This window comes from Lonchura striata, chromosome 5 (genome assembly GCF_046129695.1).
Source record: "Lonchura striata isolate bLonStr1 chromosome 5, bLonStr1.mat, whole genome shotgun sequence".
NCBI lineage: Eukaryota > Metazoa > Chordata > Aves > Passeriformes > Estrildidae > Lonchura > Lonchura striata.
The window spans coordinates 65945855-65970819 of record NC_134607.1 but is presented as its reverse complement, the minus strand read 5'-3'; the positions used below and the strand labels follow the sequence as shown (position 1 = coordinate 65970819).

At 45.4% G+C, this 24965-nt stretch overlaps 1 protein-coding gene across 1 annotated transcript in view; it reads right to left on the bottom strand.

Annotated features, from left to right (window-relative positions):
* Nucleotides 1–24965, bottom strand: part of FAM107B (family with sequence similarity 107 member B) — a 117283-nt gene that overhangs the window by 86919 nt on the left and 5399 nt on the right. Inside the window, exon 2 of the mRNA XM_021531014.3 lies at nt 1661–1739. Within this exon, the coding sequence (XP_021386689.3) occupies nt 1661–1739 (79 nt within the window). The remainder of the gene's footprint in view (nt 1–1660; nt 1740–24965) is intronic.

Here is a 24965-nt window from a genome sequence, read left to right as displayed (position 1 = left end):
ACAGCAGTCCCAGAGCTGTGTGCTTCTCAGAGCATCTCTGCTCACTAATTTGCTTGCTGGATGGTAAATGCCACAGCCAGGAGGTTCACTTTCATTCCTCTGCCACAAGAAATAAAAGCAACCTTGTGACTGATTGCAACTGATGGAGGGTAAAAGCTACATTGGTAGGAATGTTCCATTTCACTGCTGCATCCTTGCAGTGCTGCCCTCAGGACGTGGCACAGACGCTGCAGGTGAGCTCTAAGTGTCCATGCCAGGCTGGTTCAGAGCTGACGTCAGTGGGGAAGATGGCAGAGCTTGGGTTTAAGGTTTTTTTCCTTTTTTTTCTACATTTCTTCCACATCCACTATCAGCTCGAATGCCACCCCTCAGCAGGTCTGTCCTGATGCACTGCCCTGGCCAGCAGCTGCTCAGTTGTTGCTGTGTTTTCCCCTCCCCAGTCCCAGCATCCTAAATCTCAGCATCTGCAGCTAGTGACAACCATTTGCACCAGGGCTTGTATTATCATAAATAAACAGAGAATTCAGGTCCCAGCACTGGATATTACGAAGCAATTAATTCACTCACCCAGAAAATTTTAAGCATCATAAATAGATGACCAGACAACTCTTTCCAGAGTCTTTTTCCTTTTTGCAGCTCTGATGCCTCACTTGCTGTCTGGGTGGGCCCATATTAAACACAAGCGCCCTTTCAATCTGTAGCCAGAGATTTGCAGAGAATGTTTTGTTTTATTGCTGTGCACACAGCAAACCAGGCAGGGAAGGAAAGGTAGGGGGAAACTCTGCACAGCTGAAAGCTGTGCTGGCCTCTCCTTTGCTTTGCCCTCTCTAGAAAGCCACAAGAGAAAGATGTAATCCCTCCAGGTTTTGAGACTACAAAGCAGATACAGCAGCTGGGCCTGAGAAGTGACAGTAGCACTGATGATGGATGTTCTCTTAGCAGGCCTGAAGGCTTCTCTATATAAGAAATACCTGTTGTCCACTTCCCCCAACACGTCTGGAAGCAGGAGGTGCACAAGGCTCCCCAAATAAATCTGGGCAGGTAAAGGTATTACAAGTAGGAATTTCCCACTAAAACAAAGTCCAAGTGGCAGAAAAAAAGACTGCTGGATATCTTTTTAACAGATGTTTTAGGAAGGGCCAGTGATTTTAACAGCAAGATCTACTAAACTGGAGTTAACAACCTTTAGCCTGGCTGTGATTCATATCCAAAACTTTACAGAGGTTTCATGGCCCATCGTTTCTTGTTAGCAAAAAGGGAATGAAGTTCTTTATAGGGGGAAATGGACAAATTCCTCTTTATTCATGCTGTAAGAACCTGTCTGTGCAGTGTACAGATGAGGGAGAGATCAAATACTGCATGTACCCATAGCCACTATCATTTGGAAGGGACGGGGTGAAAGCCAGTTTCAGTTGCATTAGCTGCAAATGCCTGACCCAGGGAACCACCAAATGTGCTCACAAATGGAAACAGATCCCAAGGCAATGGAAAAGCTGTAATAGACACACAACAAGTTCCAGGCCTGTTATCACAGATATCTCTCCTTTCATTGCCATGATCTGAATGTCAGCACATTATCATCCCAGTTCAAGCCCATCTAGAAAAAACTGGTTTTAGTTTGCTCCACAGAATGGATGCAAGCTCTGGACATCACTCATACCTGATAAGGGCTCATACTCCAAGACTGGCAAATCCAGCTGCTTCTGTGGTGACTTTTCTTCTTCATCATCTTCTTCTTCCTTTTTTATTGCATTTTACAAGAGAAAGCAGAACAGAAAAAGAAAAGGAGGGAAAATGCAAACCATTAAACTGTTTGTCAAAACGAGACAGAATTTTGAATAGTACTAATACCAGACAGAAACATGAATTACATAAAAAATACCTTTCATCAAACAGATTTGTGACTCATGTCTAGCATGAAAGCAAGGCTCCAACAGCCTGTGTCGGGCATCACATCCCCATTATGCCAGGAGTACATATGGAGGAGGTGAAACTCAGAAATCACCAGAGAATTACGCACCATTTGACCGAAAAGGCTGGCTGGAGCCACCTCTAAATCTAAGATTTAATCTTGACACTTGAACCCAGTGTTACCTATCTCATACTCCAGCTGAAGTCATTAAGCTTATTTGTCCATTTCAAAAGAGAAAGTTTCACTGGAATTATCAAACTTTTCCTCATTAAAATACTAACTCCATTCCTTTGAAAAATACATTGATGCCAAATACAGAACAAAGCAAAGGCTGAATTTTTTTTGTGTGATTTTGCCCATTGATAAGTGAAAGTCTTCAGCATTCAGAGGAAAAATCTGTTCACAGCTAAACTTCTGATTTACCATCTCAGATGTCTTGAGGTAGACCAGATGAGCCCTGCCATCTGCTGTACCAGCAATAGTGCATCCAGCAGGACCAGGGCAAGGATTGTCCCTCTGTATTCTGCACTGGTGAGGCCTCGAATCCTGGGTTCAGTTTTGAGCACCTCATGAGAAAGAAGACACCGAGGGAGTGGAATGACTCCAGAAAAGGGCAACAGAGCTGGGGAAGGGTCTGGAGCACAAATCTGATGAAGAACATCTGGGGGAACTGGATTAGCCTGGATGAAAGGAGGCTGAGGAAGGAGCATCTTCCTCTCTACAACTCCCTGACAGGAGGGTGTAGCAGGTGGATGTTGGTCTCTTCTCCCAGCTAACAAGTGATAGGACAAGAGGAAATGGCCTTGAGTTGCACCAGGGGAGGTTTATGTTGGATGTCAGGAAAAGTTTCTTTACAATGATAGCTGTCAAGCAGTGGAACTGATTGCCCAGGGAAGTGGCTGAGTCCTGGAGGTTTTTACAAGATGTGTTGTTGTGGCACCTGGGGACATGGGCTTGTGTGTGGGTGAGGCAGCCCGGCGGGCTCTGTGCTGGCAGTGGCAAAATGCCACAGAGCCACTGGCAAGGCAGGGAGGCGCTGCCGGAGCATAAAGCAGGCAGATCATATTCGTCCTTCAGAGTAGTATTTCCAGATTAAATATAAGAGGGAAGCTCAGAGAGGTCAGAGGCTGAGATTGACTTTCAGAACAGTGCCTTTGACGTCCAAAGAGGGAGGAGAGGCTTATTAAAAATGCAGTGTGGATTGCAAATCTGTCACACACCCCAGCCACCACGTGGAGCGGGAGGATGGATGAGGCGGTCATGGAGAACCTGCTGACAACAAGAGCCTCTCGAGTGACGGGTCAGTGAAGAGTTTGCTGCTATTCAGCATTGTTTTGACAGAAACTATACAAAGCAACCATGTGGGGGGCAAGGAGCAAATGTTCTCTTCCACTCAGAAGCTTCTTTAAAATCTTGTGGTGGGGAAAGGAGACCATGAATGAGAATTAAGTTCTGTATTGATTTAGGAAAATCAGCTTAGTGAGGCAGAACGGAGAGGGGAGAGAAACAAAGCGGGAATTGTGGGGATGGAGGGGAGGAGATGACAGCAGCGAGGACAGAGAGGAAGAGCTGGCAATGCCACTGGGATATGCTGGGTGAAGGCTTCACCAGCTTCTGCCCTCTCCCTGGCTTTCCACTGCTCTGGAGCACACCAAGTTCCACCTGGTGCACCATTTTTTGGCCACAGTGAAAGTCCCTGTAAGAGTAAAGCTGATGGTGCCCAGCACAATGGTATAGGCCAAGACGGAGCCACACAATCTGCAGGCAAAGGTTTTTTTATGCCCTGCACCATTTCATGCCCTCTCATCATTCATCCCTCAGCAGCTGTCTGAAGGCTGCCACACCACCATGATGGCAGCACCATTAACTTGCTGCAAACTGAATCTTCCCCGTGGGAAAATTCTGGATGGAAAATTCTAAATAGGAAATTCCTCATGTTTGGGGAAAATTTAAAAACAACAGTACTCATCAGATATTGAAGGCAGTGACTCTCAAAATGTTGCCAAGATGCCTCACAGGTGTTTAGTTTGGGTTTGAGTTTATGGATGAGTGGAGTATGCTATAAGTGCTCTGTTCTCATTTTACAGGTGATACTCTTTCTCTAAAACCATTTTCTTTCTTTCAGGAAGTGAAAATTTCAGGCAGATTTTGGGGACACAGAAGACAGATATCCTTTAAGGTACAGATTACAATGCAGTGGGGATTTGAGGTAAGTCTTGAGTATTGTAGCAGACCAAAATTTTTGGTGAGGAAGGCATTTCTTGTAGTTGCAGGATGCAGCATTGAAGCATCCAAACAAGTGTAACTCCCTGCTACATGGGGCCACCACTTCCTCCTTCAACATTCAATCAGACTTAAGTATCTTGACTGTGGTGAGGCTCTGGAACAGGATGCTCAGAGAAGCTGCCCCATCCCTGCAAGTGTTCAAGGCCAGGTTTGTTGGGGCAATGTAGGATTCCTTAGTCAGGAGCTGCTTGGTGGATCCAAGGGGAGAGAGTAATTTTTCTGCTTTTTAATTTTTAAGAATAAATTAATTTCTGTATCTACCAGAAAAGCAGCCACCTCAGGCAGTAAAGGGAAGCTAGGAGAGAAGCCATGAGGAGTGACAGACTCCCTGCCAGTAAGTGCTGTGAATATCTTCTCCATGCCATCTCCCAAGGACCCTTTTGAGAGGAAGGAAAGTGGTCACCTCTCCATTAGGCACAGGTTTAGCTTGGCTTGGATCCAGGTAAACTTTTCCAGAGTATCAAAGACTCTGGAGGCTGCAAGCACTAAACCCTGTGCCTCTCCTTGCAGGGAGGGTCACACACTCAGCCCAAATCAGAGATCATGTGCCCAACCCAAATGGATCAGGGAACAACAGGACAAGCAGTGCACGAATGCTCCTCCCTGTCAGGAGTGGGCTGATAAGGAAGGGGTGGTGTGGTTAATGCCATGCCAGGGGGATGAAATAATGTCTTGAGTGAAAGCACCGTGATAGGCAAGAGCCATATTTATGGGTGTGCAGGGCAAGTAACATTTCATACATATTTCAGCACTTCCAAGATAAAAAGAAGAGGTTTTCTTACGTACCTCGTGGAATAGATAAGAGGATTTATAATAGCTACATTTCTAGCCTATAATCCTTGGAAACAAATGTATTTGCTCCACATGCCAGCTATGACATAGAGACGAGCTACCTGATCAGCTCATTCCATCATGTAATTTGGGCTGTAATAATTAAAGCTGATCTTTCTGTTTTCCCTTGGCCCAGCAGAGCATGCAGCTGTATCACCCTGCAAAGAAATGGTGATGTGGCTGAGAGCCAGCCATGGTTTTAGCAGTGGGGTGCATAACCCTCATCCCAGGTCTTGGCCCTTTACCTCTCCCCTTTTCTGTTGTGCCCCACCTCCTCTAGTAAAGTCACCTCTGGCTTCCCACCACCACAACTGGTTTAAATTCTGCAGCACCCTTCTCATATGAGAGTTATTTGGGAATCTATCCAGCAGGCACTCGTCACCTCCATCCCTCTCCTGCAGCACAGCCACAGCTCATTGAAAATTCGGGCAGAGGTCTGGCACAAGGGCAGAGAGCTGGGGAGCAGAGCCCTTTGCCCCCACAGAGAGACACAGGCTGGAAGGGCTCTGCTTGGGGAAGAAATTGAAAAGGAAGCCCAAGGCTGTGGTAAGTGGTGGATGAATGACCAGCCAAGAAACTTAAACAAAGGGTCACTAAAACCCTCCTGATTCATGTCCCAGGTCCATGTCAGAGGGAAGGAGACAGATGATAGCAGGACTATGGCTCTATTTGGACTTTCAGCTTTGATTGTTACATGTTTCTGATGTGCCTCTGCAGCTTGTAGACAAACCACAGAATTTTCTTGTTGGCAGAAAATCTGCCTTTGTGCTTCTCTAACACAGACTGTGACTCTTCGGTCCCTGACAAAGAACAAAACCCACTGAGTCTCCAGGGACTCCAGTCTGTGGGATCCTGAAAAAGCCATTGATAGCAGGATGCAGAGGAAGGATGGAGGATGGGTGTTCACATACGTCCTGTCTGCTGAATCTTTCAGTGCCCACCAGGCCAGCAGGGAGCACTTGATCTGACAGATGGTTTTCTTCAGCCCGGACAAGCCATGGGGGACATCACACACACCCACACTTCCAGCTTCCGCTCCCAGGCCCTCCTAAATCCCAGCAAAGAACCTCACTGCCCTTTCACACGAATGCCTGGAGGCTAGTGGCTGCCCTCAAAGTGTCCACATCCTCATCTGAGAACGATCAGAATTACTGCTCCTGAGCAGAAGGGACTTTTGGCTCATTCTGGCCAAAGCCTGGCACAGACACAAGCTTCAAGTGTCCCCTTCCTCGAAGTGGCAGGAAGGTGCCACTGGGAAGGTCACTTAGAATTCCATGTTTTTAGAGTGATCATCACCACTCTGAGCTCCCAATAATTTAGAATAGTCTATGCATTATTCATACAAACTTGGAATTACCCCCAGGGAGCACAGGACAGGTGACAAAAGCCAAATTAGCCTTCCTAATCCAGGCCCCAGGGTTGGGGAGGCACAGAATCAGCCATTCTGGGTGTCAGATGTAACCTCTGCCTTCTAAGTGGTGGAGAGGGGGATGTCTCCAATACACCCAGACTGGCACTGTTTGCATGGTTCACCTTGATAAACCCATATGTGAGAACTGCCCTGGCTCAGGGCTACAGCTGCTTTAGTGGGATCCCAACCAGTGTTTAATTCTGGGCATATAAATCTTGAAAGAAGCTAAAAAAGAAAATCCCATCCTACCCCATCAGCAAAGGCACCAGCTTCATCTCCAGGTCAGAAAACAGCTGCTGAGCTACACTGCCATCCATCCCTCACCTAGATCACAGCTCTCTGAGCAGAATATTCCTCTTGTCTTTAATTCAAGGTGTGGGTCAAAGGCAAGCACATTTCTCCATAAACAGTGCAAGTCACACAGCCCAAAAGCATGTGGGAGCCAGAGGCTGCTCTTGGTTTGGAGTTTTCAGCTGCAGAAGAAGCTTCCAGATGTGTCATGAGCTTCCATTGCTGCAGGATCTGAGCTCTTTCTGCACAAAATCAATAGCAAGTCAGTGGGGAATTTCCTGGACTCATTTGATTTCTCTCTTTTCTTTTTTTAACATACAAATAGGTGTATAGAAAGAACTACTATTTCTCAAGATTATATTTGAAAAAGTTTTTTTTATTATTATTTTGAGAGGATTCACTTCTCATCTCATTTATTTTTTAGTTGTTGTTAAGAGTTACAGGGTTAGTGGCAAAGCCAGCACTGCAAAGTGTCTTTGGAAAGGGTTCTCTTTATGGTAGAATGACTTTTCACAAAGAGGAGTGGCATTTTTACAAAGAGGGGTGGCATTTTGGAGGGCTTTAAAGCCAGTCAAACTGGTCTTGCCTGATCTCTTCTTGAAGTTCACTCCCTCTTGCTGGTTTTCCTCAAGGAAGAATGTTTTGTCACAAGCTCTCTCCAGCTCTGCCCTAGGCTTTGTGATCAAATGCTGAAGCCCATGTAAACAGCTTTTGTACTTTCTGCCTGGAAAACCTCTTTGTCCTCTTACAGAAACATTTTCTCACAATTTCTTTGGGCAGAAACCACTTTCCAGTTGAAATAAAAGCCTCACTTTGTCTGTCTCTAAGCTTTTTGATTGTATTAAAAGGCGCTGGATGCATCAACAAATTTTAATTCCACCTCAAGATAAAAAAGGCTTCTCAAACACTTAACTCTAATGTCTCTGCTTGGAATCATATTCCAGTCTCCATACTGTTTGTCAAAAACAGAAGGTCAGTCCTGATCTTCCACACTCTGGGTCTCAAAGGTGGCCCTGAGAGTAGATTGGGCCTGCAATTATTGTGCATCGCTGAATTGAGAAAGGGTTTTTAGAAACAAACTGAATGAAGGGGAGGAGGGAAGATCCCTGGTCTTATAATTAATGCAGGATTAAAAACAAACAAACAAAAACAACAACAAAAATGAGGATACTGCAGACATGGAATTTTATATATTTCTTGCAGAAAGGAGTATGCTTATGGAAATTTTTGATGGCTTTTGCTTTTGGACCAGTTTGGAGGAAAATCAAATTTTGCTACTTTTTGTTTTCCCGGGAATGATATACCCACCAGAAACAGACTATGATTTACAGACAACTTGTCTATAACCAACTCACTGCTACAACACAGCACATTCCTGGCTAAACTTGTTGATTTTCATGGTTTTTTTCCCTAACCTGATTTCTGCCTTTCCTGCAATATTTGCTCTGTACTTGCAAAAAGAGACACATGAGCTCCTGAGTACAAGCTGATTCCCAACAAAATTTACTGACAATCACCTGAAATATCCACATTTTTAATAATGACAGAGTGGCTAAACCAGTAAGGAGGTTGGGAGTTAAAATAAAGCTACCTGTCATTACTTTAGAAAGGTGAGGAGACAGGAGGCTACAACAGGAAGTATTGCTTAATATTTGTACAAAAAATAAATCCCTTTATATTGATTTTCTGTGGCTTTTACAGCACCATTATGAATTTTCCCCAAATCTGAAAGGGAGGACATAGCTCACAAAAATTGTATTGCAGGTGACAAACAGCTCAAGCAAAGCAGGGCCATGAGCTATGGACAGATATTTGCCACTGAAGAACCTGGTCAAAACTTCCTCTGTATAAAGGAACACGTCAGAGGCACAGCACAGGAGATCCATCCAAAAACTGGCAAGAAAATATCACCTCTGTTTCTGGTTAGTGGGAAGAGGAAATTTAGGATTGGAACTGGACACAGGTAAAGGGATGAGCCAGATCTCCCTGTCTGCCCTCAGCAGACACAAAAATAGATCATGTTTGTGACAATAACAGTATTTGTACAAATTTTTCACAAAGAACAAGTCAGGTAGGGTTCTTTACTCATTTCTTTACTTTCATTGACATTTGCTTGAAGTCTTGTCCTTGAGACATTTAGTTTCTAGGAATAGTTGCCTCCAGCTTCCTCTGCATCCCACACTACTTCTGGTGATCCTGCCAGTGCATGACTGTATTTGACAGACTGGATATTTAAGGAACACAGTCTAGAAGATAATTTCCTTGAATAAAAATATTCCTTCACCTCCTCACTCTTGCTGTGTGTTTTGGTGCCAAGGGAAGGTACTGCTGAATATGTGGAACTGGAAAAGGAGCAGATGTGTCACTTTGTGATATGGTTTGGTGGGCATGGCTGGTGCTGAATCAAAGGCTGGACTTGATCTTGGAGGTCTTTTCCAACCTTAATGAATCTGTGATTCCATACCATTATGCCCAATAGACAGACAGGCAAGCAAGTTTGCCAAAGCAAAAAAGCCAAGTTGAAAGCAAAGGGGGAAGAGGAAGAGGAAAGGAAAGGAAATCCTCATCAAATCCTCATTTATATATTTGTCCTTGATACAGCAATACTGCCAGATGTGAGGCCACGTTGTGCAATGCTGCAAAGGGCTTTGCAATAAGAATTGAGAAAGCAGAAGCTGCTGGTTTCTGTGGTTGAAGGCAGCTGCCAAACACCCAGGAATGGAAAATGTGCCACAGCAGGGCTGCTCCTGCCTACTCTGAGGCTGCTGACACCCCAGCATATACTGCAGGTGCTTCTCCAAACTCACAGGACAGACCTACAGCAAGGAGCCCTCATGGAGCCCCACTTTTCCCTGGGAGGGGGCTGTGCTGTGGGACACCCCCAGTGCCACTTACATCTCTCATTCCTCTCTCATCCCTTCTCTCAAAGCCCCTTTGCCCACTCTGCTGCCCCTGGATTTCTGCAGGGATCAGAGCTCCAGGATGGATCAGCTGCACATTAACTGCACCAGAGGAGTGGAGGAACATGAAAAATGGCAAAAAGAGGAACACAGGTTCTGTGGCACCCCACAGTTCTCCTCTTATTGATATGGGAAGCACTGGGGAGGCACAACACAGCAGAGCTTGGGTGTTTGGGTGAGAGAGGTCCCTTCCAGCAGAGCTGGTGGGGCAGGGGAAGGTGGAAAAGCTGCAGTCCTCTCTTTTGTTTCTCAGTTGGAATTTATTTAAGAGCAAACTAATGTTTGCTTATGCATTTTCCCTTCTCTGTCCAGCCCTTCATGTTGAGGTTAAAAGGGAGGAAACAGGGTGGGAGCAACATTTCACTTCTCAGTTTGATGGAGAACTTAGAGGCTTCAGAGAACTCCAGGTGATTGTGCAAGGAGCATTTAAAAATGGTGGGGTTTGGTCAAAAATGTGAAAGTAGCCATTTTCCCACTGCCTGGAGTTAGGGTCTTAGAGAATCCCCTGACCCACAGACAAGTGTCCCTCTCAAGGCAGTGTGGGTTGGCTAGAGAAATACTGGAGATAATCAGATTATAAAAGAAAATCTTGAAGTTCTCAGCACTGTCCTTCCCCTCACTGTCCCAGGACAGCTTTCGAAGTTCTGGGTAATGTTCATCATTTCCCAAAAAGTTGTCTCCCAGAAGATAGGAGCTACAGCCACTTGCAGCTGTTTCTGTGCTCCCACACAGCAGGGGAGCAGCTGAGATATTTTTTCTTAATTTTTCCCTTTGTAGAACTCAGCTGATCTCCCTCGGGCCACAGCAGTGGAAGCAAATAAAGTTGCCCTGGGATGGCAGAGGATGCTCTGTGCGCGTGTGCTGTGAGAGGGAAGGGAATGAAGGGACAGAGGCTCAGTGGCTTGGATGCCACCATCCAGCCTCATGTGCCCCTTGCCTGGGGAGCTCCCGTGCCAGATGGGCCAGCCAGGATGTGGGATGAGCATCCTGCTGAGCATCCTTGTGCTCCATCCCACTGGGTGGGACAGATGCTGACAGCATTACCTGGGACTTGCAAAGGACCTCTGCAGTTCCCAGGAGAAATCAGAGCAGCACAAAGCTCATCTGAATAAATCTTAATCCCACATTTTCTGTGAATGTGGGTGCACATTAATGTGGGCAGGCTGTGGAGAGAGGGAGAAGCCTGTCCTGTGATTAAATGAGCACTGCACAAGGGCAAAAGTGCACAGACAACTTGAAGAATGCTTCCAGGACATGCCCATGTGTCTTTTACACATGCCTCAATGGGCTTCTCAACTCCTATACCCTGGTTTCAGGTGTGCCCCTTCACCACAGCAGAACTTCCTTCCTTCTTGCACCACCCTGCACTCCCAAAGAGCCTCTGCCATCCATCCATCCATCCCTATGCACCCAGTGATGTTCTAGTCTTAGAATAATTTAAAAACTCACCTAAACAAAACTAAAACCAAAAACAAAACAAAAATCAACAAAACAAAAAAACCAAACCAAAACAAAACCCAAAACAAACAAAAGCAAAATAAAATTAAAACCAAACCCGAAAACAAACAAAAAAGACCAAAAAAAAAAAAAAATCCCAGAACAATCAAGAGCAACAGACAGACACCAGAACCAACTTTTAAAAGCCTCTGGTTACTTTTGTCTCAGAGCCTGGTGGTTCAGATTCTGCATCTCACAAAACTGTCTGGGAGCTAAAAATATGTGACCTCTGCAAGGAGAAATACATAAATCTGCTTGGCCTCCACAAGTCACCAAACTTTCAGAGTAAAGAACGTTCTGCAGTCTCTGGTTTATTTTCAACTTCACTTCTGCAATCATAAAAGTCTATTAGTGCTGAAAACCTGGAATTGAATTGCCCTTTGGAAAAACTAAACTCAGATTAATGTACAGCTTGGTCTGCTCAAAAGCACGAATTAGTCACGCAACGTTAAATCATTCAGATAAAAGTCTCAGAAAAGCAAATACCTTTCTTTCATGACTGGTACTTGGCTATTAATAAATTAATTAGTGTAATAACTGTGTTTCTTGGCTATCAGTTACTCAGATGGGGGTCACTGTATTCTTGTTCCAAAAGAGAATTGCTTGAAGTCTGTTATAATCTGATGGAGAAAGACTTCTCCATTCTGCTTGTTCTTGTTGTGCAAGTTTGAGCAAACTTAAGCCCCTTTAGTAAGCGTCCCCATTTCCCACAGAGCACACTGCCACTGTGAGCCCTGGCTGCTGACTGGGTGCAGAAGATACACTCAGAACCAGGGGTACCCAAACCTGCAGAGACTGAAAAAGACCCCTCAGCCTCAGTCATGGGAAGTGCAGCGAGATGTCATCCCCACAGGAAACCTAATTATTGTCCACAGGTTGGAAGGAACAGGCTGGTGATCTTGTCTAGTCAGAATCGGGGCAGATAGACCTGCCAGAGGATGTCCCTGCATCCCCTGGCAGGGGCACCTGGGTGTGTCAGGCTGGAAAAGCCCTCCTGAGTTATGAACTGATCACCCCCAAACTCCTCTTCGACCCTACAGTAAGGGATGGGCCAGCTGGCAGCAAAGCAGCCTCTGGGCTCCTATTTCTGCTGAAGCTTGGTAGAGCTTTTGGGGGAGGGAGTGGTGAGATCTTTATCAGCACAGCAGCGTTAACAATTCCAGCCAATGTTTTGTCTAGCAGAACAGTTCTATGGGAGCAGTGCTGAAAGCCAGGAGGGATCCTCAGAGGAGCAAAATCAGTCTGGGATGAAGCTCTTTGCTCAGGCAGTGCCAGCACTGGGGCCCTGGAACAGTTGCCCATTCCTGGTCATTCTGTAAATGCTGTCCAGCACCAGGACAGTGTGGGGAAGGAAGAGGAAGAGGATGGACTGCCCTTTTTGGCTGATTTTAAATAATAAATTTGACCTTGAAGTTATGTTGTGGGAGCCTTGAAGGACGGTTTCTCAGCCTCAGCTACCCTGCCTGCTCCTTAGCCTTGTAGCCTTGTTCCTGCAGCTCCTGCTGGCTCAAGATGGGGTCTCCCACATTTTTAGCTGGGATTTGCTAAGAGGAAAATCCTCATTACTGTTTGGGAACCAGCTGATGGCACATATACAGTGCAAAGAAGATGGCCAGCTACAGCAGCAGCAGCTTGGACTCCCTGGATACCCAGCACCCAGATCAGAGGAGCTGCACTCCTCTGCTGGCATTAGACAGGAAAATGAGCCAAAGGGCCTTGAAAAACCCTTTTATCTAAACATCACTAGCACTGGTAGAAATATGATCTGAAAATGTTCTGCTTTCACAAGATGAAAACAAGATGCAGAGCCCTGGGGTGCCTTAGTGCAGGGGTTTGTCACGTCCCCCCTTAATGGGCACGTTCCTCCTCAGTGATTTATCCCCAGCATTCCTCCAGCCCCCCTCTGTGCAGGTGGCAAGTGGAGGGGCTGAGCTGTGCATCAGCTCAGAGCAGGAGGCTGAGTACAGCCTGCAGCACAGTGTGAAACATGCAGAAATGCAGACTACAGTGATATCCCCTCACTGAGGGTGCATTAAAACCTGTGAGCCACGGGCAGCCCATATAATGTCAGCTTGGAGGGAGGACACAGCTGCAGTGGGAACTGAGTTACTAATATTGCACAAGTTGTTAAATGCGTGTTACATGGGGTAGTAGCAATGTGGAGAGGGTTACTCCTTCCTTTATTGCCCCAGGAAATTCATCTTTTCACCCATGTGCAGGAATGAGAAGAAAAGGTCTGGGGACTCCCTGTGTCCCTTCCAGCAAATGCATCACTGCCTGTCCATGGGAGACACCAGCACCATCTCTCACTGGGGCCATCACGTGCATTTACAACTTTATATCAACATGAATACAAAGGGTTGGGATCTCCTAGACCAGCTCCTGACCATGACAAGCCTTGGCAGGGCAAAGCTGGCACTGTGCTCCCACATGTGGGCACTGGCCAGGCTGCTGGGCTTGGGTGCCATCACACTCAATCCACATTCTCTGGCTGCAGCCAGCATCAGCCTTCCTCTTGCCTTGGTCAAGAGATTTTCTGGTGTCTGCTTGTAAAAGCCTCTGAGGGAAGCAGGACCTCACTGTGCTGGACCAGTCCCAGCACTGGTCTGACCCTTCAGTCCCCAAACCCACGGCTTACAACCAGTTTAAGCCAATCTGAGACCATATTGCCACCCAAAGATGTGGTCCTGCCTACTCCCTGCGCTGGCTGCATGTTTCTTCTTGCTGCCTTGTGTCAGCACAACTCGTGGTGCAGCTGCCAGGCAGTTGGATCTGTTTGGAGGCTCATTTTTCAGGCAGATTATCAGGCTGACCTGCCTCACCATGTGGTTCCTTAGCTGCCAGCCTGGCACTGTGGGGGTGGCAGGAATGCACAGCCAGGAAGAGGGTTGGGTGGGATGGTACAGGCAAGCAGAACTGTCCCTTTTGGCAGCCAAGCAGAGCTGTATTGGCTTGTGCTTCTCATGAAAACCTGCTTTTAATTTTCCCTTTGGTAAATAAGAATAATTCTCTTTTAATGGGGAAGTTGTGCAGCTCCATTGTGTTTCAGAATCACTCTAACCACAGCATCTTTCTGCAGATCATAACTGAGTTAAGTGTGTTGAGCAAATAATATTTCAGCTGCTAACAGTTGAGTCAACAGCAGGGTAATCACGATTTAATCTTCTGTTTCACAGGGGGAGACTGCACTGCTATTTTACAAAGCCTTTTTCATCACAATAGGATTCCCTAAATCAAAGGCTCACAGGTGTGATTTTTGGCAGGGAGCAAACAGTTGCATTCCTATCAAATGTACTCTGCATTCCAAGCACAAATAACATTCAAATCCTTGGTCCAGAATTGCTTTCCAGAAAAGGAAGGTGTTGCCTTCCCATGAGTTCAAAGGCCTATCAGGAATGTGGTGCTTAGGATGCTGCTAACAAGGAATCTTTCATTACTGAGGAACAATTCCTAGAAGTTAACCAGGCAAAAATGCCTGCAGGAGGCTCAAACTACAAGAATTTAGAGAAAGAAGTAAATTCAGCCATCAGCAGTAAGAAGAAGGCTGCATCTCCTTTTATTTTTCTGCAGAAACTGAATAAAACCCCCATGTTCCTTAGCTCTAAGCAATGCCCTTTCAAAACTGATGGAGTAAAACAGACATGTCTTTCAAAGACAAGCTGAAAAGCTGCTGAATTTTCTTGTTGGTCTTTGTGGGAATATTGCTGTATACTAGTCAATGGCTGTGCTCTTTGAGAGGTTAGATTAGATGTGCATAAAGATTCTGCCTTTTCAGGCTATTCATTTTGTCATGGATTTCTTTCAGAGTGCCTTCTTTTTATTACATCAACATTCTGAAGACAGGCAGTGATTTCTAATTCTCTAGAGGACTTTGCATGACCACATCAGCAGAAAGGAGCAATTTTATCCTGCAGGGATGTGGGAGTATTATAAATGAGAGGCTCCAATATGCAAGATGTAAAGGAAAGAAACTTTTTTCCCAGGAATGTGAAGTGGTCAAACCTTTAACTGTCAGCTATGATCTGATTTCAAATATCTCATGAGAGAACAGAGGAATTTGATACAAACTCATTTCTTGGGTGTTTTAGTATTGACAGACTTCCTTGCAGAATTTATGCAAGCAGTGGATTGAGGCCAACAGGTCATTTGAGCCTGCAGGCTGCTTGCCAGGGAATATCCTGGATTAAGGCAGGAAGGTGGAAATAAAAGGATGGAGCAGTCCTCCTGTGTGGGTGGGAGCTGTCCATGAACAATATTGCTCTCTGGAGAAGCCATCCACCCCACCCTTTTAGGACAGCTTCTTATCCTCCAGTAAGGCTTGGGATATCTTTAGGAGAGACAGGGCTGGGAGCAGGGAGATCAGTAGAGCACAGAGCCTGTGTCTCACCAGCCACTGCTGATCCCAGTGAACCTCAGTGATTGCAGCAGAGCCCTGTTGTGACACCAGCTCCATCTGTGGGGTTACTGTGGTGAGACTGCTCCCTGCCCCACCAAAACCTGCTCCAAACCTCCTGAGTCCCAGCTGTGGCAAGAAACTGGGGAGCAGAGGGGACAAACGAAGAGGGCAGGAGTGCAGATGGGGCAAGGCTGATCCATGTGTCAACCTACAGGCTAAACCTGGGAGGAAAAAGGGATCCTCCCTCTGCAGCCCAGGACTCTGGAGATGAGGAAGGCTCTGCTGGGGAGGAAGGCAGGTGAGGAGCCACTACACAAACCTGAAGTATGTGCTGTCTGCATAGGCTGCTCTGCAAAATCTGGGTTAAAAAAGGGGACGCTCCAAAACTGTAAGAAAGTATTTCCCTGTAATACATGTTCAATCCAGATGTAATACCCAGATGGAACAGCCACCCTCATCTTCAGCAGCACCTGGCAAGCTTGGGGTACTGAGGTTGCAGACTCTTCTCTGTAGAAGGTTTTGCAAATATTTTGCAAATATTAGGCAGGAGATTTCATTTCAAAGTCCCTCTGAAGTAGGGAGGAGTTGCTCCCTAAGTTGAAAACAAGCCACCAAGCTCATACTACATGATTTTTCTTGGAGAGTAGAAGGTACTGAAGAGAAACTGGCAGAGCTGTAGCAATTTGGGGGTGCAGCAATCAGAGCTGCTGTAAAGTGCCTTGATATGGCAGGAGGGGGGACAAAAGATGGGAAATGGAAAGGAAAATGATCTGCTGGGAGGGGGAAGCCACCATGATTTTCTTCTATCAGCGAGGCAGGGCTTAATGTCTTCTGCAGACAGGGAAGCAGCCTTCCACTGCTGCCCTTTCCAAGCCCAGCTCACTGTAGATAGCAGGGTAATAAATCTGTCAGTCCCTCAGCAGAGAGACAACTCCCCTCTGCATTCCTGTGCAAAGGATTATTGGAGGAATATCTCCCTTTGAAACCAAAGCTAAACTTCCAGAGCTCCTAATCTGACCTTGGCAGTGTATCAGTCCCACAAATCTCCTAATAATAGATAGGATATGTTATAATTTGCAGTAAGGAAAGCTCTGCATCAAATCCCTGCATCCCAGTTACCTAGGACATTCCTTCCCAAACTTCCCCACCTTTGTTTTCAAGACATTCCATGGACAAAGATAAAAAGAGGTTAAAAAAACTAAAATGGAATAGCTCACTTCTAATTTCTTGTTGAAAAACAGTTGCCTTGCCATATAGGATTGCCCGTGTCCTCTGCAAGACCCAGAACATCAATCACACATGTTCACCACACTCCCCTAGGGTAAGCAGAAAGATGATGGGATGCCAAACTCCTGCATCAGTTCAGTAATCCTGCTAAGCTGCTCCTTATTATTTCACTTGCAGACCTGATGTGCAGCACAGCTGGTTTGGGTTCCTGCCCCCAGCCCCACCTGCACGGAGCAGACCAGCAGGAGGAGGGAAGCACAATGCTGGAAAATACACATCCATTATCTTATTACCCTTTGGCATCATCAGAGATCCATTATGACTGAGGTCCGAAATACATTAAAAGCCTTTGAACTGATAATTTACAGACAATCAGCAGCATCACTGTAGTTGGGCATTTCTAGAGGTTGGCTGGTGTCACCCTTGTGATGCATTTAATGATACAACCAGGAAAGACAGAAGAGCAGAGCCAAAATACCCCCACTGTTACCAAACATCAATACTTTTAGAAGCCATATGAAACTACAGCTTTCTGACATACAGTCATGGTGAATATTAATAAATTTATTAGAGTTGATCCAAGTTTTTCATCTTGGCTTTTAATTTTGTTTTGTTTTGTTTGCCAAACAACACTAAAGATTTATTTAGCAGAAAGAGACATAATTTCAGGTATGAAATGGTATGATTGTATTGTATGATTGAAATTACAGAATACATATTCAGGTCTCTGTGCTGCTCTTCTTCAAACCACACTGACCTCGGGAGGAGCAGGAGAGGAAGCAGGATCAAGACAGATTTCAGTTTCCTCCCAAAACTTGCCTCATTTCGAGTTTTTCAGCATTAAGTTTCTTTTCCCCTCCCACTTCTGCCTCCTGCTGGTGATGCTCTCGGGCTGGGATTTCTTGGGTGACAGGCTGGGTTAGGTCTCACACCCTCTGCATTTACTTCTTAGCCCTTCTAGGAGTCCACCAACCCCCTGACTATGCTTGAACAACTGCACTGGGTCTAAAGCTATAAGCAAAACCAGCACATAGAACTCATCAGTCCAAAAATGTAAATTATTTGTTTGTTTTGGAGGGGGCAGAAAGGAAGTGGAGGAGCAGCATCCTCCAGATCCCACATCTAGCATTTCTTGTTATACATTACACAGGCATTTCAAAAGCCAGGTTAAGTTTTACAGCAGCATATCATGCACTTTAGAGAGAAACATTAAGAAATAAAAGATGAAAGGCTGGCTGGGAGGAGAGGAAAGCAAAAAGTGTGGAAAAGGACCAAAGGGTCAGACCCACATAGTGTGACAGCAATCAGAGCAGAGAGGAACATCACAGTGACACTGTATTTTAGGAAAGAAACACGCCATGAAAAACCCATCAGATTAGATTAGACTCCTTCCCTCCAATGCCTTGGTGCATCTTGAATAGCTGCATGGTTTCTTAAAATAAGCAGTGTGTTTTGCACAGTCCTGCAGGCTGGGGGGAGAGTTCTGGGTGTGCAGAAACACTCTGAGCTCAGAGTCCCCGTGCTGGAGAGCGGCTGTCCGTGCCCCAGGGGCAGGCACAGCCAGGGATCCCTCTCCTGCATCCACCTCCAGCCCCGGGAGATGGGGGGAGCCCTCGGGGGTCCCCTCAGCGTTTCACCCCCTGAAAAGGAGGAGTGGCAGCACATCTCTGGTTAGGAGCCCATCTGCTGATGAGACATCACCTCACTATGTCAGTGTCAACTGCTGACACGCTCACAGCTTTGTCTGGCCCCCAAAATCTCCTGGAGAGAGCACGCTGGGCTCCAGCTGCTTCTTTGTAGTGACTATTTGCATTCCTCCCTCCTGGGGTTTCAACCTAGCCGGGCTTTGCCATCCGCTTCAGGAGAGCCGCCCCTTCTCCCTGTGCTGGCAACAAATGCTGAGCCTCGACACGGAGCAGCTCAGGGTCGCACTTTGGAGGCAACAGAGTACCCAGAGTACCCAGCTCCCTCAATCCACTTTTTATTCATCTTTTCATTATTCAGAGCAGGGCAAAGCTTGAGCTCAGCCCTGGCAGGCCTGAGAGGCTAATCCCAGGATATTCCGCTGGGCTGGTGGTTATTTTCTCACTTCGGATGGCAATTAGGGCTGCTAATGAGCTGACCCATGGGTGAGGAGAGGGGCAGAGATGCTGATTGGGGGCCAGTGGAAGGCTCCCCCCACTTCCCACATCCCTGCTCTCCCTCCCTCCCTCTGCCACTGCAATGCCACTGATTTCTGTCTCCCATCTCAGCCCTCTACAGAGAGTACCAGTTTCTCTTTTATTTTTAAACATTTTATTGACAAATAACTTCTTTAACCGGGCAGATCTTAGTGAGACATTATGCCTGTTCTGTCCATGTGCAATTCTGCTGATTTTGTTGAAAAATCCTGTCGCTGGTACCATTTGTTCTTTGGCTGAGAAATGATGGCTGAAGGGAATGGAAACAATAGGATTCAATGAGCATTTGCTTCCAGGGGGTTTCTTGCCAGTGCAATTCCACAAGCAAAACTAACAATAATGAAAAATGATGTAAGTGTTAATATTATCTCTGAGAAGAAGTTAAGTTGCACAAGCCTGGGGAGCTGAAAGAATAGTTTAATTAAAATCTGCTTGTGCCTGCTTTCTTCCCTACATGTACGAGCAAAGCCCTCTGGGAAAATCCTCCTACAAGAAAGACAAATCCCTCTGAAAACTGAAGAATTTCACAAAAAAACTTATAGACAGAAGAATAAGGACAAGCAGTTGCTTAAGGCCACTGGCTTCAGTCAGAGCCGAAATAACTGGTTCCAGTCCCTGCTGTCCCTGGAGCTGTGCTGGCGCAGGAGCAGCAGGCACCCACAGGCTCTTAATGTGACTTTCAGAGAGAATCTTGTTGGCACAAAAATTCTCTTCTCCCTATACATTTACCTGTATCTATCATGTCAGGGCCATTTTTGGACCTTAAATACTTTTCTTTTTCACCATTCTAAATTGTACATGAACAGATTCCATCCTGCTCGGGAGATTTTTCTGCTAATGGATGGTGACTCAGCATAATAATTTTCCTTTACTGCTTGGGTTTATTGTTTGAGTTTCCTGAGAGCTGGTTCTGCCACTCTTCCCTTTCAGAAACTGTGAATGATTTCAGACCAGGGGATCTCAAGATCTGAGATTTAATTTCACACACTTTTCTTTTAAACCAAGTTATAACACCAGATGAGGAACTGCTGAATTCTTGTGCAATAAAAACAAACTTGTCTTGAAATTATGGGGTTGCAACATTTGAAATTATTTATATGATTATATTTGGCTGAAACATAAAAAACTATTGTAGTGGGGTTTTTTTAATTTCCCATTTACAAATGTCACAGCTGCAAAGTGTGGAGGTTTGTCTATAATGGGAATTTTATGGTAGCAGCATAATGAATATTAGGTGGTTCAAATGATCACATATGATTGAATAACAGCAGAGAAAGTGGAAGAAAAATTTCCAGAGAGAGGAGAGAAACACAACATGAAGGAGTGAAGCTCAATCAGGTTTTGGAGCTGAGTAGAAGGAAGAAGAACTGAAACTGATTTTTGCCTAAGTCATATTTGCTTTTAATGTCTAGAAGGTCACATACCCACTCAGCCTTGGGATAGTGAGCACCAAAGTCTTGGGATATTAAAGGAGTGGTTTGTCAAGGTCTGGCAGGTCTGCAGAGGAAGGTGGCAGCAGACAGAAGAGCTTTTGGTTTGTGGAATCAGAGGACAAATTTAGCTTAATATTAGGAAAGGACTTTCCAATGGAGACGTCCAAAGAAGCTGAACACACATTACTGTGGTCCTTATAGGGAATAAGGCAGATTTTTGCTCACACAAATTAAAGTCTGGAAAATGTCCCACTCTAGAGAGAGATGAGTGCCATTCAATGCAGGTGTTGATGCCTGGGTCACTTGAGCACTATTGCATGTGAAGACAGCACTCAGTCATTAAGAATTTGTACCAGTCCTCTGAAATTTCATTGAGCTGCAACCTGGACAGCAAAGTCAAACTGCACTAAATTACTTTTTCTTTTTCCCCTGGAAGGTTCTAGATCATACAGTTAGGCTGTGGAAGATTGAGATCTACTACTGAAACAAGGTCCTGCCCTATTACTACTTTTTGCTGCCCAGTTTTGGTTAGCAGGGGTTGGTTGCTGTACATGACAAGCGAAGGACTCAAGGTACTCAGCAGAAAGAAGTATCTGTTAAAATTTCATTTGAGGTACCTAAAAATTATCTTTTGGCATCTAGCCACTGCTTTTGGTACTAAGCCAAAGGACAGACACAAATCCTGTCAGCAATCAGGTCAGTTAGACCTTTTTACTAACCCCCACTATTTACATCTGAAATTGCAGAGCAAGGAACACATTATTTGTGGCATTTGGCAGTAAATATAATTCAGCAGCTTCTACCCACTGAATTATTTGTTAGCTTTGTCCTTGCTTAGCTTCTCTTCATATAGCCAGTCCATCAGCAGGGCTGGAGGAACTGTGTGTGTGTGTACAGGTGAGAGGCCAGCCCTGTCCCCTGGGAAGGGATTGTCTTTTAGCCACAGCATCTGTCTGCTTTGTGTCAGGGCAGGAGAGCTAAGGGTCCCTTCTGCTAGTGCTAGTTACAAAAAAAGCACCAATTTAGACAGAGCAGCTGGAGGCTCCTGGCTGCTGGTGTGTGGAAAAGAGGGGGACAGAAAGAGCAGGGCTACATTCTAAATGTATAGCAAATGTTTGGTCCCAAATTACAGCAGCCTGCCATTGTTCTGGGGGGTGTTCAGCCTCCATGTGGAGTCCTCACCAACACAAAGCTCTGTGTGCACACTCTGAAGCAAAGCTCAAACAACAGCATTTTGCATCTGAGGCTCTGAAATCAATGGCAATCCCCAGTGGGAGAACCCTCCACATCAAACCCTTGAGTCTGGCAGTACTCTGTAGTTTTTTCAGAGGAACTAAGGGCCCAGATGATTTGGGGTTTTGGCATTATTCGTGCACTGTTTGTGGTCTAAATGTTTCCATTAAAAATAATCAAGAAATTAGACCCGTCTTCTTATGGCTTAAATAGTACTTTGCTAAAGCTCTGTATCCAGGTGTGTTGTCTGGGGAGAGGCAGAATGCTGATCTCAGTGTAGAGCTGTACTGCCAAGCCTTGGCCTTTCAGATCAATATTTTGTTTTAACACCCAGCCCCAGTGCATTAGATATAACAATATCTCTGGGTACAACTGTCCTCAACACATGGCTATGGGACAAAGAAAACAAGCAGAAGCAAAGATAAATACTGTCATGCCAGAAGTGTGTGATTCCACACATAGTGCACTCTGAAGGACTCAGAAAAGCTATACTCAATCTATTATATCTGGATATAATGATAAATTGATAATTATACACATAATATGTATATATATATTTTATATTTATTTTTATAAGATCTATAAAGTTTTGGATTTCTTGAGCTCTGTGTCTCTGGGCAAATATAAGGTAAGGTTCCTGTAAGGATTGACCTTTATTCACAGGCAGAGTCCCCAGGGTCCTACTGGCTGATGAGTAGTTTGGTGCTGGATCAGGCTGCTTAAATAAAGAACTTAGGTTATTAAAACTAACCCCAAACCAAGAATATTGTGGAGGACCATATAAAAGGTCTTCCAGAAGTCCAGATAGAAATCAGTAGCTCTTCTCATGTCCACTGGTGCCATGGCCCATGTCCTTTGCTCCACCAAGGAAGGACACTTCTATGGTCACTCAGCCAGGCACAACTTGCCCTTGCTGAAGCTGTGTCAGCCTTTCTCTTCTGCTTTTGCTGCTGGAGAAGGAGTGGCCATGGCTGTGCCAGATGTGAAGACTGCTCAGCAGCCAGCCCTGGATCAGTAAGAATGCACAATATTGACAGAGTTTGCTTTATCAACAACAAAACAGCAGAGCTGGGATGTGTCAAGTCATAAATAACTCATCATGGGGAAAGTGTGCACTGTCTGGGCAGGGAGCCACAGCATTCATCCTTAGATATGCATTCAAATCAGTCCCATTAGTATCATATTCTTCTGTAATTACTCCATTGATTCAAACTGCATCTTATCTCCTCCCAAGAGCTGCAAACACCCTTTAATTTACTGAAAGGAAGGAGGAAGGAGAATGTTACCATAACATTCACACTGAGTTCAGAGCAAGGCTATGGAGAGCATGCAAGCAGGGCATGAACACCTATGGAGCTGAGCAGTACTGGTTCTGCAGGTGCTAAAGTGAGCAAAAGCCAAACCCTGAAGCCTAATGGGATGCCAGTGTTTACTCACACAGCAGCATCCCAGGACCCTTGTGTTCACCCTAAGAGCAGAAGGGGTATGAACTCTTCACTGACCCTGGATTGCTCTGTGTTGGTGATGAAACCCAAAACCTGTCAAGTTTCATGTGGTCTCCAATTTCCTAGAGGAGGTTTCAAAGTGCTCCTGTTACAATATCTTGTTTTCAGAAGTACCTTTCATGAAACTTCACAAATTCTCCATAATTCCCTTTAAATGAGGGTCTCGTGACTTCCAAGCACTCCCTGAAAGCTCCACTGTTTTTATTATTGTTGTTGGCACAGAGGAGGTTCATTACTCCCAAAAGCTGCTGGAATAGGTTTCAGTGTAGGAGTGGGCATGAAAGAAGCTCTTAGTCTGTCCCTCATCACCCTGCTAGGCAGGAGATGCTGTAGAACAGCAGCTGAAATGCACCTGCATAACCCCCCTGCAAAAAATAACCCAGCTGAGGAAGTAAGAGGTAAGAGAGAGATTCAGAAAAAGCAAAAAGAAGAGCTTGTCAGAGAAGGGAAACTGCACCATTTTGGTTGGGGTCAGCTAGAGCAATGCCATGTGAAAGATGAAAGGGCAGTTGTTGGATGGGGAATTCTGCAGGCAGGAGGGGCTTGGTCTGTGCAGAGATGTGCCAACCTAGGGACAGCAAAGTCTGGGATGGGACACAGCATCCCTTTGACCAGAGCCTGCTGCTTCTACCACTAGGATGGATTTTATTTTGTATATGTGCAGGCCATGGAAGAAAATGAGTTGTGTGTTAGCCAGGATAAAAGGCTCTGTGCAGCCATTACCTCTGTGTTTGTGAGGGAGTGGAGAGCAAGGAGAAAAATGTAATGAGAAAGTCTGGTTTCACTTAGGTGCTGTTTATGTTGAGAGTGAAGAACTGCCAGCCCACACACACACTCCCCAGACAGCTGCCAGCTACAGAGTCAAGATTAAGAGGGAGAGTTGAAGGGAAACCTTACAGTAGCATGCTCTAGTAAGAGATTTTGGTCACAGAGAACAAGGAAACAGAGAGGGAAAAAAAAAATCAATCCTGTCCAAGGACTCTCTCAAGTCTCTTGGAGGGCTCTGGCCAAATGGCCAGGGCCATAATCTCCCAAATGAATTTGCCAAAGCATTAAAGTAAAAATGTAATCTGTATAAATGACACTTATGTGAGAGGCTGAGCTCCTGCAGATGTCAGAGGAGTGAAGGGTGTTAATGCTCCTCTGGCAACCACAGCCTGAGTGAGACTGAGCATCCAGCTAGAGCACTTTGAAGAGATGGGTTTACCCTTTGGGTTTAATTTGATTAAATCAAAGCAAATTTGCACCAGAGTAATACTGGGGAAAATAAAAGTAATTTTTCCTTGCTGCTGGAGAAAAGGCTATCCCTGTGCAAGTCCTACATTCCCCCTGATGAAATGATCACAAACATTTTCTGCTGAGGGGTGGAGTGAAGCCTTTGCCAAGGTAAGCAAAAAGCCAGCTCAGTACTGAGCAGCTCCCAATCACCAAGTAATTATGTTCTTTTCCTACTAGTTTTTAGCTGCCTATCAAAATACTTATCTCCCAAAGCATGCCTGAAATACTTCCTTCAGCAGTCAGACACTCAGGCCCACAGGGCTGGCCAGCACCTGAGGGGAGTTTGAACACAACCACTCTGGGCTGTTTTCCCAGGAGAGCAGGAGAAGTGCCAGGAATCCTCACGAGCCTTGTGTCCTTAGGAGCTGGTATTACAAAACCATGAGCATGAGTGGGTTTGACTGTGAGAAGTCCCATTATTTTCAAAGGACTGTTGATATAGTCCGTGTATTTATGGATTTTACCTACATTTTATCACTTCAGTGTAGGGCTTCACCTAGGCCACTAGTGGTGGGCATCCTCCAT